General features: G+C 35.7%; 1 protein-coding gene and 1 long non-coding RNA gene across 7 annotated transcripts in view; one reads left to right on the top strand and one right to left on the bottom strand.

Annotated features, from left to right (window-relative positions):
• LOC117680154 (uncharacterized) overlaps nucleotides 1-9,600 on the top strand; it is an 83,309-nt gene extending 73,709 nt beyond the window's left edge. For 2 of the 3 annotated variants that reach the window (XR_015729196.1, XR_009621215.2), the window contains exon 4: nucleotides 9,090-9,600. This is a non-coding gene — a long non-coding RNA (uncharacterized LOC117680154). Of the gene's footprint in view, nucleotides 1-8,711; nucleotides 8,825-9,089 lie in introns of those variants that run through there. The other variant, XR_009621216.2, reaches the window with a different exon arrangement.
• INTU (inturned planar cell polarity protein) overlaps nucleotides 1-16,810 on the bottom strand; it is a 28,990-nt gene extending 12,180 nt beyond the window's left edge. For 3 of the 4 annotated variants that reach the window (XM_087875010.1, XM_087875011.1, XM_034442724.3), the window contains exons 1-9: nucleotides 14,949-15,195; nucleotides 12,174-12,757; nucleotides 9,043-9,128; nucleotides 7,691-7,891; nucleotides 6,699-6,817; nucleotides 5,931-6,020; nucleotides 5,535-5,612; nucleotides 3,852-4,032; nucleotides 1,234-1,287 (exon numbers count right to left, since the gene is read on the bottom strand). In XM_087875010.1, the coding sequence (XP_087731136.1) occupies nucleotides 1,234-1,287; nucleotides 3,852-4,032; nucleotides 5,535-5,612; nucleotides 5,931-6,020; nucleotides 6,699-6,817; nucleotides 7,691-7,891; nucleotides 9,043-9,128; nucleotides 12,174-12,757; nucleotides 14,949-15,085 (1,530 nt within the window). In that variant the 5' untranslated portion in view covers nucleotides 15,086-15,195. Of the gene's footprint in view, nucleotides 1-1,233; nucleotides 1,288-3,851; nucleotides 4,033-5,534; nucleotides 5,613-5,930; nucleotides 6,021-6,698; nucleotides 6,818-7,690; nucleotides 7,892-9,042; nucleotides 9,129-12,173; nucleotides 12,758-14,948; nucleotides 15,196-16,668 lie in introns of those variants that run through there. The other variant, XM_087875013.1, reaches the window with a different exon arrangement.
• Between the last annotated feature and the right edge of the window lie 767 nt (nucleotides 16,811-17,577).

A 17,577-nucleotide genomic window follows, 5' to 3' on the forward strand; every position in this document is an offset into this window, starting at 1 on the left:
TTGAAGGAGGCTATAGTGTGACCCTTCCTTAAGAAGTGATTGATTGCTAGACCCAATGATTTTGGAGAATTTCTGTTTGGTCTCCAACCTTCCCTGTTTAGTTGGGCTTCACCTGCAGAAGATTGCGGAAGAAATTCATTATCTGAACTACTTTCACTCAGATTTCAGACAGGATCACCAAATCGAGACAGGAAATGGTTGCACTTTGAACGGCTTGGAGCAGAGCCATTATGAGGTTATTATGTCCATTTTTGTACTCCTTAATTTCTCAGTGGCTTTTTATACTGTTGATCAGTATCGAGGGTACTATTTTGTGATTATTCTTTCCTTGTGCCCAATTTCAAGTGGTGTTAACAGGAGGCGAAATTGTGTCTTTAGCTCCTGACTTGTAGGGTGCAAGAAGTCTTGATGCTCTCATCCCTTTTGTTCACCATTTACATGAACTGGGGGATTAAAATGAATTTATCATGATCCTACAATTCAAAATTGTACTTATGATTGTTATATATATATATATAGGCCTAATCATTGTCACTCCATGTCCTTGCAGTTAATTACAAGGTTTGCAAATAGACATTTAATACATTAATGACCCATATATTAGAAATAAATATTGAAATATTTTTAAAAAGTAATTCATCTACATTTTTTCATTTTTTTTTTTAATTTGATTTATATGCCGCCCTTCTCCGAAGACTCAGGGCGGCTTACAATGTGCTCAGCAATTTAAAACATGAATGAATGGTATTCCATATTTTAAGACAGTCAACCTATTTGGATTATCTCATCTTTTCCTGCAGTACTTCACCTTATTTTTGTTCCCAATTCCTATAGATCCAATTCTTATTAAACACACTGTAGTTTGCTGTTCTCCTTACTTTTTTTCCTATGAAAAAAATAGGAAATGATAGTAAGAAGGAACAACGACTACGTGGAATTTGGATCTATGAGAAAGAAGATGAGATTTTCTTTTGCGTGACCCTTACTCTTAATTCATACTCTCCCTTTGAACCACATGACCAAAGCAAGAGTAATGAAAAAGAGGAGAACAATGATAGGAGCAGAGCCTCCATTGTAGCATTGATGAATCACCAGTGATGACATCCTAATTTTGGCTCTTACATGAATAACTGGCATACCACTGAAATCAGCAATTTTAAAATAATTTCTCTACTAAATAGATGAAGAAATGACAGAATGCACAAAACACTTGATTAAAAATAAAGTCTTTACCAATTCTGCAAAGTCTGCTGCCTCCAGGTCACTCAGAGTTGCATCAATTTCTACCTAAAATACATAAGCAGAAAACATTCATATATATTCATATATGTTTGTGTATTTTGTGTTCCCCTCCTTCCTATCTTTTAATAGTATTGATTACTGTTATTTAGTGCTTTGTTGTTTATTATTATTATTATTTTAATGTGTAGTTTTAATGTTTGTAAGCCACCGGAATCATCTGTGGACATTAATTAATTAAGCAAGCAAGCAAGCATGACTTTTGTTCCCAGTCTTGTAAAAGCTTCTCAATACTGAACAATATCTTAATATACACAACTACATTTTTCAATCCACAATAATTAACAAATTAAATATCAGCCAACTGTTGGAAACTACTGTAAACTGGATCAAAAGAAAAATATATAGTAATTAGGCATTGGCTGTTTTGCAGATAAAGCAAAAACAATTATACTTTTTAGGCCTCCAATGCAGTGCTAAATGTAAGAAATGTAAGACATTCATGCTAATGAATTACAAGGCACAGTTTCCTTGAAATGTGACATAGCATCCTCACTGAATTATTAGAAAAATCTTTTTCACTAAGCCTTTAGCCTTTATCTCTATGGAACGTTTTTCACAAATTCTCACATAATATCTTTATTTTGCCTAGGAAACAAAAAATCACTTTTATTTATATAACCTAATTATATAACCTAATTATACTAATTATACCCCAAATGTAAAAATGTCTGTTCTAAAATTTGTCAGAAAGCAGAGGTACTCCCTATAGTCTGAAAAACAGTAGTTTTTAACCGATGTTACCAAAATTGTTAGCCACAGAGCTGGTGCTTATATCATTCATTTCCTCTGTTCTTTTATGTCTGAAATTGAAAACAAATGACATTTCCCTATTTTGGGAAGTCACTTTTTCTTAATTCTTATTATAGATATATCATAATCGACCATTTTATAACATAATAAGCCACTTTTCTGGTATAGTCTGTTTTTCTTAAAATCAAAACTTTGAAATGTCAAACCACATACCACAACAAATTCACTCAGAAATGTATCAGGCCAACAATTAAATAACATTTAAATTTGTCCCAGTCTTGAATTGCTAAAACATCATCTGCTTCAAGAATGGGACCTGTATGTTAATTCAATTAATTTGTCAGTAATTTCTATGTAGAAATACATTATGTGTGTGTATGTGTCTGAGGGCATAGATAGATGGGGAGGGGAGCATTGCAACAATATAGATTTAAAAACATAAACTTTTGAAAAATTTTAGAGGATCATGTGTGATTCTGTGAAAAGAGCACCTTGATTCTGAATTTGTATTTTATTTTGCCACTGAATGTTACCATGTGGATTCTATATAAAGAGCCCAAGTAAACAAACGGCACCCGTAGCTGTTAGTTCTTTCATTCCTTTCATAGACAAAGACATGCAACATGGGATAACCTAGCATGAAAACCTGATTGCCCCTTCAAGTTTGTAACTGATTAACTACTGTTAGCTGCAGTAACTACAACAAAATTACCCTATAATTGTGAACAATTTCTCAATCACTATATGAATATTCTGATCTATTCTTTCATAACAAGTTGCTTCAACTCAGTAGTATTTGAGGCTTTACTTGCATCAACTTATTTTTTCAGATCATAAAGAAACATTCTCACTGTGTTCAAGTCTAGGCTTGGCTATTCCAAAACATGTATTTTGTTCCTGTTCATTCATTCTTTTGTATATTTTCTTGAAGGCATGGGCACGTTGTCTTGTTGCATGACTTACTGGCAGTTCAGGTTCAACTGACAAAGGTTCTGATGTTCTCTTGTACAATTTTCTGATAAAAAGCAGACTGATAATTTCTTCAAAGATCAGAAATCGCTTTGGTCCCAAGGAAGCAAAACATCCCCAACTATGCCACTACAAGTTTCATGCTTCACAGCTGCTATTAAAATTTTATTATGGAATTCAGTGCTTGCAACTCACAATAATACCCAGATAGCCCCAAAATTTTTAGATTTGATTCATCTGTCCATACGTCATTCTTTCAGAGGTCTGTATCAATGAGCTATTTTTTAAGCTTAAAAGTAATATTAATATTTTTTTTAAATGAGCAGTGGCTTCTGCCTTGTAACTACCCATGAATTTCTATTAGGGCATGGCATGCGCTCTGCATTTTACCAGCTAAATATTCAGAAATACAAACTTCTGAGTACATGCTATTTGGAGCTGCAGTTCAGGACATGATCTAGTTAGTATATTATGACTATTTGAATTTACTATGTTAATTCATATATATGCTAGTTATTCAGACTGAGGGATAAAACAATACTGAGTCAGAATCAGTGGTGGGTTGCCCCTGGTTCGCAAGAACCGGTAGTAAAACTGGCAGGAAGCTCTGCCCACTGACCTGGATGTCATCATAGGTGATCTGCGCATGCGCAGAAGCCTCTGTGCATGCGCAGAAAAACATGTGTGGGCACGATGCAAACCGGTGGTAAAGGTAAGTAGAACCGACCCCTGGTCAGAATATTTTGGCACATACATGAAAATGTCTATGTGTATCTTGGTAACTTCAATTAGACTAATGTCCGATTTTTAAAATCTGTAATCGAGCTTACTTTAATATTTTGGGGCAACAACAGCCATCGTACTCCTGGAAAGTTGTATAAAAGTAATGAGCTGTTATCATAGTGGTGAGAACCAGGGTTGGCTTTGGAGTTGGTATCCTGAAGAACTTGCTGGAAAAACAGGCTGAAGAAGTAATCCAATCGAGAAGTATTTCCTGCCTTACAAAAAGCACTGAACAAGGAAATGAAAAGTTGGAAAAAATGAGAAATATGCTAGTTCTTGCTATAATCTATCTACCTAGCATAAGATATTTATAACACAATATAGATAGTCTTAAGAAATCAGAAAACAAAATAAAAACAGAAACAAAAAAGGAGAGAGGTACTGGAAAGGACAGTATGAAAAAGAAAGGAAGAAAAATTTGGTTGTAATCATTTTTAAAATCAAGTTATTTTAAATGTAGCCATTCTCCTACGTGGAATGATCTGATTACTGTTATTCTGGTAAAAGTACAATCTTTATAAGCTAAATATATTATGTTCTTTTATTAGACAATAATACTTACATGTAATTCAAAATGTAATATGAAAGGGTATACATGATTTTCAAGATGCTTCCACTTTTACATTGTTTAGACTTTGTTTAATGGCTATGGTATAAACCAGGGGTGTCAAACTTGATTTCATTGACGGCTGCATCAGTTTTGTGTTTGACCACGGGGGCCGGTGTGGGCATGGCCAGAGTAGCCAGGGTCAGCTCAAAGTCACTTGTGTCAGGGTGCCTGGGATAGCCCGAGCACTCTGCCAATGAAAACGGGCCCAAGCTCAGTTTTTGGTTGCAATGGACTCCTGCAACCCTCTGCCAATAAAAATGGAGGTCAGGAGGGCCACACATGGCCCTCCTGAGCTTCGTTTTTGCTGGCAGAGGTACCACGGACCAATGCTTGCTGTTTCTAGGGTGGTCATGCGGGCCAGATCTAAGCACTCTGTGGGCCGAATCCGGACCCTGGGCCTTGAGTTTGACACCTCTAGTATAAAGGATAAAAATTCAACACAACTGTGGCATCTTCTAGACCAGGAGTGTTAAAACTCACATTGTCACGTTGTTGTCATGTGACATATCGCTAAAATGGGGATGGGCGTGGCCAGAACATGATGCATCCAACCTTACGGCCGCGAGTTTGACACTCTTGTTCTAGACCATGTTGGGGTTAGAAAAAGGTCCTTGTTGAGAAAAATATTCTATATACAGGTCAAAATGTGGAAGAGCAAAACTTTCAGATTCTAAATGGAGCTTCTGAAACAGTTTGAGATTTCAATAGGAAACTGATCTTTAAAGAATGTAAGAGAAAAAAACATTTGAATAAACAATTGACTCTGTGAACAACTTGCTTTATTATGAAAAACTGAGAAAACAAAACAAAATATTTAACTTGATTTATTTAGAGATTCATCTTTATATTGCTATTTAAAACATATAAAGTATATCTAGCAAACAAAGCTACACTTTATCTCCTGGGAATTTAAATAATTTGAGTTTGATTTTTCAGTTTCCCATTCTGCAGAGCAAATCACATGTGAAACTGACAGAATTTTTAAGCATAATTCAGAATACGATAACTAGATCTGTCCATCAAAATAAAATCTTACAAGTACATTTTAAACAATGTAAGTATGCAACCAAAACTAAAATGCATAGGCTTAGTTACAATGGTCCAGAACTGGAATGCTTACCTATCCAAGGAATTGTACATGAAGGTCAATATTCTCACAACATCTGCAATCACGTTCCTTAGCTGAGAGAGAGGTACACTAGAAAACCAGAATAATCTTTTAGATAATTTTTCTAACAGAATAAATGCATATAAGGGAGAAGGAAGAATGTGTGCAAGGATAGCACACAATCCTGACCTTAAAAGCAAATGAAAAGGACATGAACTAATTTTGAGGGTTCTATTTTTAAAATATTGTTTTAATTTTGTTACATGCCATAAGAGACTAGATATTTTTATAACAACTATCTTAGAAGGATGATCTTTTGATTTTAGTAAATATTTATGAATAATTTTAGGGACTAAATTTATGTAGCAAAAAAAATAAAAAAAGAAAGGGAAAAATAGATAAATGTACCTTTCAGCTGGAAGACCAATTATGAGCAGCTTGTCAGCCTTCTTCCAATAAGCCACATGGATCAATTTCCCACATAAAAACATAGATGAACTATAAAAAGTCAACAAAATAATAAAGAAAATATGGTCATGCAATTATATCATTGCTCAAATGGGTCAGTTAGTACCATGCATAAAAACTCAGTTTCTTTCCTATTTTAACTTTTAGGCAATAGTTAATTGCTAAAATTCTTCCCATCAGTTTTTTTTTTATATATTATTCTCCTATATGTATATTATCTTAATAGGCAGCTTGGACTATGTAAATAACATAATGGATGCCAAGTTAGTACTACTCTATGATTTGTCATATTATCCAGTGTTGGACATCTTTTGATAGCCAGGGTAACAATTAGAATTCAAGAAGCACAGGACCATGTTCAATTTATTATTTATTTTACAATACTTACTTAGCTTACAATACTTAATCAGTTCTTATGATCCTAAATAATTTATACTAATTGTTAAAATACAAAAACCAACAATAAATATAAATAACAATAACTTGGCAGCCCATTAATAATATTCAACAGCATTCAACTTGATTTGATGGACTTTTTAAAAAATTGTGATATGTAATAGTTTTCAATAATCATGATTTATGAGAGATCAGGGACAGCAAATTTAAAGCAAAGGTATAAAATTATTAAATTCTAAAGAAAAAAATCAGAAATCTGGTGGTGATGGTGGTGGTGGTGGTGCAAAAATGATTAATAAGAACAATACTTGCCTAATTATTTGTGTCCCAGTCATATTTTCCAGTATATCACACAGCGTGAGAAATATTCCTCTTACACTTTTTATTTTTTGAGATGCTTTTGATATGGGATATTGGTAAATAATTTCTTGCTGTCAAAGAAATGTCAGTTTGTGTATCAGTTAAGAAAATTATGGGAAAATCCATATCCATACTTAAAATTGATCTTTCTTGATTTCATCTAAAAATCCTCACCAGGGAAATGTATTGTAAAAACTTCACATTCAAGAATAAAGGATGCATTCCTTGGGAAATTTGTGTATACAATTTGCTAATACATTTCATTACTGCTGATTTTAGAACTATATATTATTAAATGATTTGCACCCTTTTTTAAATTTTATAATAAAATAATTTGTAATTAAAAAGTTTTTAATTGCAAGCCACGTTAAAAATGTTACTGTTTTGTGAAAATAAAGAGACTATATATTATCACTGAATCCAAATTCTAATATGAAATCCTGCTTTTGTGGACCAAATAGGTCTCTGCTATCCCACAAACTCTCTAAGTGACATTATACAAATTATGTAAATCAATACTTATGATGTCACTCTCTTTTGTAAAATGATATTATTGTACACTTTGTTCTGTTATGTGTGAAGTCTGTTGCATTAAAATTCAGAAAACAGAGATTATAATATTGGCATTTCAAGTTATAAGAGAGTTCTAAAACCCACTTTGCAATTTTTCTCTTTTAAATTATAGGTCTTCAAGCTATTGATAAGTTTCTCCTGACTACATAGGGACTCTAGGCTGATCCTTTTTTAAATTCCACCCCCACGTTTTGCCACTCTTTCGCTTACAATTATATATGATTCTTCTGTTTCCAGTTTCTTGGAAACAATTTTTTATTTTCATTGCTTTTTTGTTTTATTTGTGTTTGTCTTATTATTGTGTTTGTCTTATTATCACCTTTCTTGTTGAAAGAGAGGATATATGCACTATTTTAGAAATGTATTCCTACCTCATCAGATGAGTCAGATTCCAAGTTAAGTGAGAGATACATTACAATATGTGGTATACTTTGCAGAGAGAACTGCAAATCGTTATTATGGTCTCTCCATAGCAGCTTCACCAAATTGTTTTCAGAAGATTCTGTCTGTTTACTCCTTGACTGAGATGTTCCTGTTGGTTCAAATGCTGCTATTTCAAATGTAAATTTTACCTGTTAAAAGAATTAATAATATTTTCACTGGGTATAATTTGGATCTTTAGAAATGTTTTCTACACAGGAAATAGTTTTAAACATACACAACAGTGGGGTTTTAAACATACACAACAGTATGGTTTTCATAAATATAATGAAGTAATGAATCCAAATTATTCACTATTAACAACTGCACAAGTAAAACCTGATAGTAAAGACTTGAAGTAAACACAACTGTATAATTTAAGTGTAATCTTCTCTCAGATTTTTTAAAATGGAGCATAGAAATGTTTTAAGTAAGGCAAATGCATTTGTCATATTGGAATCAGCAAGTGATATTCAGTATTATCAGTTGCTATAGAATGTCTTTTTTGCTTCATACTTTTTGTCTCACTATGAAAAATATCATTTAATGTAATTATTATTGGTTCATTAACTTTATGATTTGATTTTCTTCAAATGAAAGTTGACCGTCTATGCACCACCCATTCCTATTTCTGTGTGTTTTTCACATTTGTCCCTATATTGTTATGATTACTTAAAGTTTTTAAGGCTCTACATCACCGATTCAGAGCACGGTGCCATTTTCAAAATATAGAAGAGTTCCTCCCAAACTCTCTAAATGTAGTTCTGTAAATGATGTTTACAGCATAATCGCATCTGATTATGAAACTATGTCAAATGGTAAAAAAGGCATCTTTTCAGTTTAGGAGAGTGAAATATCTTAACTGCTCAGGCAACAATATGTCAGTCCAATCTTTCTGCTTAGTGCTAAAAGTTTTAATGCCTCTCCTTGACCCTATTCCTGTCTTATTAATTTTTAATATTTGTATTGTAGGTAAGTAGACAGGACCGGCTGGAGCAGAATACAATCATTGTTCTAAACATACATACCTTGAAAAAATAAATATGAGATATATATTTTATTTTCAAGATCATCCATTTTATCCTTTTTAGTTAAAGGAATATGACCAAATAAGAGCCTGAGAGACTCATCCAAATCAGTGACTAAAATATGTGCTCTCTTCTGCAAATCAGTGCCCTGACAACAACTTACTTTCATCAAGGATTACAAAGAAAGTTGTGTTTTATGTAAGGTTCATATAAAAAACTAGTATAAAAAACTTAATGTTTGCATGCTTGTCTAAATAAAGTCAACTGAAGTATACCTGCATAGGACCAGGAATACAAGACAAAATTCTTTCTATATTTTTAGAGTCTACATCAACATCATTTACAGCAACAAGGGCATCTCCTGAAAGCAGAAGGAAAAGCAAAATTAAGGAAGCAAACAAAATAAAATTCCAAATGATGGATAGGATGTTCCTTAAGAATGGCTGACTTATACGCATGCACTGAAGATTAATATTTATTTCATTTGAGACATTTATATATGCAAATTATCTGCTCTCTTTGCTTCCCTTTCCAGCAATGTAATTTGCTCTTGTAACAAGATATGAGCAACTATCAATTCCAATTATGTTGCTTTAGTTTAGGACATATAATCTTCTAATTTTCTCCTCAGACAAGGGTTTTTTTTTTTGTTGTTGTTGATGTTTTTGTTTTGTGGGCTGGGAATCGCTTGTCAATTTGGAGTCAAAAGAACCTTGCCAGAGCAGAAGTAAAAACTGACCGGCCTATAAAAGAGCAACTACTGTATTAGAATATGATAGCATGCTTTCCAAAATGCTAATCTGGATTTAAATAAAATTAATTATTAAAAAATCTGCACTACTCATTTTTTCCTTTGCCTTAGATCTTTATGAACATTCTATTAAAATTGGAATTCACTGTCAATGACATATGTTTATTTTATATCTCAGTTGCTTAAGGCTTTAATTCTAGTTAACAATCAAGAGTTAGCCTGTTTGCCAAAAAAGATACCATATCCTTATAAAATGTAAGATAACATACTGTATCCTATTCAAAATATTTTCAACTATATATGATCTTCCATTTTTCTCAAAGAAAACAGGAGTTTTCCTTTCTTCCTGCTATCCTACACGTAATACCTACATATAGGTAGGTAAGAGCTATGGTGGTACAATGGTTAAAGTGCAGTACTGCAGGCTAATTCTGCTGACTGCTGGCCAACTGCCAGAAGTTTGATTCTCATTGACTCAAGGTTAACTCCGCCTTCCATCTTTCCGAGGTCAGTAAAATGAAGCCCAGATTGTTGGGGGAAATTGTTATGACCTAGGCTTCCCCAAAAAGCACGAAACAGAATCCTGGTCCTGATAAAACCTCTTTTATTAACAAACAGTGAATTCCTCTCATTCACCTTCAACAAAGTCTTTCAAGGGAGAATTTACAGTCACAGACCTTATCTGGCTTGGAGAACTGCCAAGCTGATATCTTCAAAACTTGGCAAAGAGTCTCGGAGAGTCACAAACCAATTAGGTGAACTAATGGTCTCCTGCAAACTCCACTCCCCTTTCGCTCCTCTTTTATTCCCTCTGGGAAGGGCCATTTATCATCCACCTATGGCCTTACTCCCAAGTCGACCCTTGTTCTTTAGCTGTTCCCTTCGTCTGGCAACTCTGCGCATGTGCACACTGGAAACAGGCTCCAGCTGTTTGTCTGCCTCACTGATATCTGACTCTGAAGGGAGCTGATAACTGGCATCCGGCCATGGCCCCCTCTCTGCCTCTGACACAGAACCCTCATCAGAGCCTTCCTCAGACTCCAGGATTGGCCCATGTTCGTCTCCAACCGCCTCACTGTCCGAATCTGTTGCCAGCTCTGCTGGCTACTGGCGGGCCACAACAGAAATATGCTGATTCTGTAAACCTCTTGGAGAGGTTTGTAAAGCCCTATGAAGCGGTATATAAGTCTAAGTGCTATTGCTACTTAGCTTTGCAATATTCCCCTGCATATGAGTCTTTACAATGATTTTATGCTGAGAATCTTTGGGTTGGTAACAATTTCTGAACTCCCTACCTTTTCCCCTAAGTAGGCTTGATGATTTTGAAGAGTCCCAATGTATTGTATGATCATTAAAAATACTATATAATCACATTTCACTTGTACAAATGACATAAGGTTATAATGAATGAAAGCAATAACTACATTATTCTTGATTCAAAATACTCAAATAGCATACGTAGTCCTCGACTTACAACAGTTCATTTAATGACTGTTCAAAGTTACAACAGCATTGAAAAAAGTGACATGGCCATTTTTCACGCTTACTACCATTGCAGCATCATATGACATTGCATTGAAGAGCCTTGGTAGTACAGTGGTTTAAAGCAGCCTGTTATTAAGACCAGCTGTCTGCAATTACTGCAGGTTCGAATCTCACCAGGCTCAAGGTTGACTCAGCCTTCCATCCTTTCTAAGGTAGGTAAATTGAGGACCCAGTTTGTGGGGGCAATAAACTGACTTTGTATAAATATACAAAAGGATGAAGGCTATTGCTTAGCGCATTGTAAGCCGCCCTGAGTCTCTGGAGAAGGGCGGCATATAAATCAAATAAAAAAAAAAAATTGAGACGCTTGTCAACTGACTCATATTTATGATGGTCACAGTGTCCTGGGGTCATGTGATCACTTTTTGTAACTTTCTGACAAGCAAAGTCAATGGGAAAGTCAGATTCACTTAACAACTGTGTTACTAACTTAACAACCACACAACCACAACTGTAGCAAGAAAAGTTGTAAAATGAGGCAAAACTCACTTAACAAATGTCTCACTTAGCAACATAAATTTTGGGCTCAATTGTACTTGTAAGTTGAGGACTACCTGTATTTCATATTACCGACAAACATAAAACAATATTGGCTAGAATATAATTTATTTTATATCCTCCTGCTCCTAATATCTATTGCAATTACATTGGTTACTTTTGTGAATGTATGCTATAAGTTGAGAATTAACAAACATCTGATCAGGAAAAAAATATATTATTCTAAAGGCCCAGAAAGACTATCAGATATACTTGTTGAAATTTTAAAAAATATGTTCAAGATGTGATTTGACTTCCTAATATGTTCTTGTTTTATTAAGTAGAATACGGGCTGTCAAACCCTTGGCCCGCAGGTTGAATGTGTCACACACTGGCCACGTCCACGGCCTGGTTTAGTGAAGGGGAAAAAAGTCATATGTCACATGCCACCATTACAACTTGAGTTTGACATCCCTGATGTATAACATGTGAAATATTTATTGCTCAAATAAGACTAATATCTCTCAAACCATGACTATTCCTTAATCAAAAGTCCAATACCAAAATTGAAATAAGCCCCTCCATTTTCCACAATACTGGTTTTGTTAGAAGTGTGTAAAATATTGAACTTACCAATTAAGATCTGTCCAGACTTTATTGCTGAGCTTCCTGGGATAAAACCACGCACTGTAATTTTTTCTTCATTAGTACTTCTAGATTCAGTACCATGACTGTATTTTTCAGCTGTTGTCCATGGTGGTTGGTGGACAATTCCTATTAAGGATTCCAGAAGCCCATGTTGGTCCCCTGTTGCAGCATTTGAGTCTTTATGTGGATTTACATAAATGTAGATGTCCTTGTATAACTGTTGGTCGACATCTCCCATCTTATGGCAAGCATGGTGTTTCAATATGGATGCTGGGCCATAATTATGGACACAGTCTTTACTACTTGCTTTCTTCTTTTCAGAATGCCTCAGAAGACCTTTATTCTTTAATAAATTAGTAAACTGTTGCAATCTATGTTCACACTTTCTGTCTTTTACAGCTTTCTCATGAAAAATTTCAGCTTCATTTTCACTAAATCTCACATGGTTCATCATAGATCTAGCAAGAGAATTGTCATGAAGGATGGTTTCCTCTTCATCTTCAGTTAATTCTAGGTAGAATAATTCTCCATTTTTCTGTACACTATCCAACCACTCAGGTTCAATGTCACTATGAACAAGATGACAACAGTATATTTAATTTGTAATTAACATAAAAGCAGTTATGAAGTGCAGAAGAGGACCAAGAAACTATCACTCAAAAGATTTACTATTTGGATGCTTCAAAAGCATTGGATTCTGAAACCAACACTTTTGGCACAACATATAAAGAGCTAAATTAATCATGATAACAATGGTTGTGAATATTGATCATGATTTTTAAAATATAAAAAGTGTATATGTAGAGGTTGGTGGATTCTAATCTGAAGAGTCCTTGATGATCTCTGAGCTTGGTTGTTTTTTTGTAGACGTTTCATTACCCAAACTAGGTAACATCACTGACTAGCACTGATAATGTTATCTAGTTTGGGTAATGAAATTCTGCAAGAAAAGAACCAAGCTCAGAGAGCACCAAGGACCCCTCATTTCAATCCTGAGGTACAAAACTCCTTTACTGGTTTCTAATCTATTTTGCTGCACTGGGCATTATAATAACCTATGCCATTCATTTAAGTGAAATTCATCATAATAACATTCTTTTGTAAATTAGGAATTCAACATTACATATCTGCAAACACTTCCCAATATAATCAGGCTTTAGCAGTTTGTCTAAATGCCAGCAGGTTGGTTCTGATCTAAACTTAAATGGAATACTGTTCAAAGGAGGAAGCAGCAACAGAAAAGGCTTACTTTTGTGTTCTAATGGAAACAGTGCTTCAATTATGTTAAACAATACTTAAGTGCCTTCTCCACTAGGTATTATTGTATGGGTGAAGGTGATCCCATTTATATTCAGGTCCCAAACCATCAGGCTTTTAAGGTGACTACCAGCACTTTTAATTGTACAGGAATCTGTCATCCACCAACAGATGGGCTTCCAAATTTTGGACTAAATACAGCTTCCAAATAGATTTCAAGAGCAGCAACATTACAGTAAAGTTTATGGAATGTGTCACAGTGCCAGGATTTCCTTCTCCAGGAAATGATGCAACTGACATGCCAGCCAAATATGGACAAAGATCACTCCAGGAATAGCCTGTCTGTCGTTTGAGTAGTAGCTAAAAGTCTAGGACGACTCTAAGTATATACCTGCTTCTTCAAAGAGCTACCGCTTCCAAAGTTACCATTAAGTTATTAAGACTGAAGCTAGCATTTCCTATAATCCAATAGTGAATTCAATCTTATATATTCCACATATTATATGGGAAAGATTATTAAATCTTTGCAGATTGCTAATAATTGAGATTAGCACACTTTTGCCACATCAGATCAAATATTGCCAATTGTGTGATGTGTGACCTTGTATTTGTATTTGCTTAGAAACTGGATATTTGAAGGCGTAGGGGTTATTGCTACATACTGTACTTCTTTTCAGATGAAATGTTTCACTTTGTGCATTTAGCCGCCCAGATATACTTGAAAGTGAGAAAGGCGGCATATAAATTTAATAACTATCAGCAAAGTTTCAAGATGGACAATTGATAAAAGGAGAGCAAAATCTGTGATCTGAGAAGGAAAAAGATAGCATGTAGAATTTTTATTTAGTATTTAATTATTGGTTTGGGATTAAAAGTGAATATTTCCCAGCTAATAAGCCAGGATACTTCCCCATTCATTCAGAATAAATATAGACGGGACAAATTCCCACTCACTCTTTCAGATACAAATAGGCTAGAGAGAATGAAGGCTTTCCAAAAAGAAACACAGAAAACAACTGCATTATCCTATTTCTAATATTTCCATTCCCCACCATTCTCCAGTCAGAGCTGAAGATGCTTCTTGGATGAGAAGCGAAACATCTTTTCAAAGAAAAAAACAAGAAAGTCCAGTTGCTTCTTGAAAAAGCACCTTTGAGATAACCATGACCTGGATGACTGAGAATCTCTATAGACATTATCTCCTATGCTGAAATGCCAAGCTGTTCTTTGGGAAGAAAAGGGTAAGGGAATAAAAGAGCCTAAGGGATCAATCCGTAAAGTTCCTAGATGAAGGCAAATGAAAAGCATTCCGTTGGGTAAATTGCAATTCCACACTTTCCGCGTTTCTAAAAGCAACAAGGAACAGCACGTTTGGAAGGCGGTTCATTTCAAATCATTTATTCCCAACCCAACTCCCTGCCTTCCCTCCGGGAATCAGCACATGCGCAGACTGCAGGCCTTAATCGGTCGCAAAAGCGGGAAAGAAGCGGTGTCTCTCCTTACTCGGAACTGCTGGACAAAGACGAAGAGCAGGAATCGCCCCTCTGAGTCGAGTCGCCGCCCTTAGATTCCTCATAATCCTCAACCGACGGTTCTCGGGGAATCTCAAAAGACCGGCGAGGCAGCGCCGTCTTCTCCATAACAAGAGGGGGAAAAACCCAGTTTCTTCCGAGATCCCTACAAACCCTCTGCCGCCATGACACTGGAATCCGAAAAAAAGCAGAACGTCACCCTCTGCCGCGTCTTGATTGGCAAAGGCTGGGGAAACCATGGCGACCAGAGAAGCGCTGAGAGACCTGACAAGCATACGCTCCGCCCCTGTCCAAAAACTCTCCCTAAAACTCCTAAAATCAGACTAGGGCTTAAATACTTAACAGTCTTTAGCCTCCCTTCTTCGCTTTGCCCATATTTTCAATCACCTTGCCTGAATTATATTGCATTTCTTGCAAACTCTCAAAAACTTGCACACTGGTTTGTATGCATTCAGCCTGATAAAAGAACTGCCTTCAAAACCCAACTCTGTGACCCTGGCATCATTCACCTTCACCAGAGCAAAGATTATTTTAAGTCCTTCCTCAAAAGCCACCCTATCTTTGATACTCCCCCCCCCACGCTAAGAATTAACTGTTCGATAATATGTATATTAACCTAGAAGTAGTCCCGAGGAATCCATTTCTTGGATAATGGATTTCCACTGGATCAAGTGGATTTCCATAAGGGATTTCCACTGGATCAAGTGAGATTGAAGATTACATTTTACTGGCTTAAATCAGTGTCTCAACTAATTAACTTCTCTGCTTTTGGGATATGGTAGTGGTGGTTTAACTTTGAATCAGTCTTGAACCTTAAATGCCTTGCTGGCCTCGATTCTATGTTCATTGCACAAGTGCCTTTGGGTTAAAAAAAAAAATCCATACATTAAATCATATTTTATTTGGGGCTATTCTTTATCATCTATCCCCAGAAACACTGAAAGTAACCATCTCCTCACACAAAAAGAGTTTGGACTTGCCTTCTGCAATTTGAAAATTGATGAATGGGGTATTTTTCTACCTGTGGTACTGACTTTTGTTTTGCATTATTATATTAAGACTTCATTTTTATCTTAATTATGTAACTAGCAGCTCGACATGATCTTGATTAGAGTAGCATATTAGCCCTGTAAATCAATTAATCAATCTCCAATTAATATTAATAATATAAATTCAGAAACCTCTCCAAAGTGTTCACAGGTATAAATAGTGTTACATGCATGCATGAATATGTACAAGTCTATCTTACAATGTGCTGTATCTGGATAAAAATTAACATTCCAAAACCTGTCCACTAAACAATATTATGTGATACTTAGATAATAAAGCATTACCTTTTTCACCATCAGAAAAATAAACACTTTTTCTATGGAAGAAACCTTTTATGTGGGAAGGTTAGTTGACAGTTTAAGATTTGCCAGATCAATTTTGTGTGGAACTAAAAAAGAAAGAGGCCTTCTGGAATTAGTGAAATATAATGTGTAATGTAAATCAACTCAGTTGCAAACTGGAAAGGCAAAACCTGCATATACATCAACTTTCCCCAGTGCGGCATTGAAAAACCCATCGTTTACTTAGGGTGTTGTTATCCCATACGTCTGAGACCAACTAATGCAGATTAGCAGAGAAGAAATCTGGAGCGCATCTTTTTTCACTGGGAATCTCCTCCTTTCGCAAATTTACACCTTTACCTGTGCAGCAGGATGCTCTGCACCGAGTCTAGGTCTTCTAAATTCCGAGGTAGCGGCCTGGGGATTCTCTGCTTCGTAGCGTGGAACATGGTGCTGAAGAAGTAAGCGCCTCTTCATTAGCTGCCTCCAAAACGGCGTCCGCAGTATTTATCAAGTTTAATGTAGGACCTTTCGGATCATTCCCCCTAGGCAAAAAATAACAGCTAAGGGAAGGAGCAATGTGGAAATCGAAAGCTATAATGCTTAACAGCTCCTGCCGGCTGCCGGGAGAGTTTGAGAAAAACTACGCTCCGGTGTACGGAGCCTCCGCTGAGCTCCGCCTCCTTTAAAAAGTCTCGATTTACCGTAACGATTTTTCTTGAGGATGTCAGATTGTCTGTAAGCACGAAAGAAGTTTAAGCTTCCGCGCTCATACAGAAACTCTTCTGCAGGTTTAAAAAGAAAGAAAAGAAAGCCCATTTTTCTAGCTCAGTGTTTCTGAACCTTGGCAACTTTAAGACGCGTGGACTTCAACTCCCAGAATACCCCTGGCTGGGGAATTTTGGAATTGAGGTCGACCCGTTTTAAAATTGCCAAGATTCAGAAATACTGCCTCTAAAAACACAGGTGGGAACCTTTCAGCCCTGTCCTTCTTATATTACGCTCCTGAGTCTTAAAGACTTCCCAAACTTTGTTAATTTAGTACCTAGTGCTTTAGGGATTAGGGGAAAATCATCCTGGTGATCCAAAAAAAGATGCAAAGCAGTGTAACCAAGTGATAGGACCATCGCGGGGACTCTCAGTTATAAATATATCAGAACCTACAAAAATCACCTCTCTCATTTCTTTCACATGGCATTATTTAATGCTATATACAAATACTTAAACACAACTGATTTTAGCATGATACATCAATATGTTTTATACAGT

Source organism: Pantherophis guttatus, chromosome 8 (genome assembly GCF_059756535.1).
Source record: "Pantherophis guttatus breed Tessera chromosome 8, ASM5975653v1, whole genome shotgun sequence".
In the NCBI taxonomy this organism is placed as follows: domain Eukaryota; kingdom Metazoa; phylum Chordata; class Lepidosauria; order Squamata; family Colubridae; genus Pantherophis; species Pantherophis guttatus.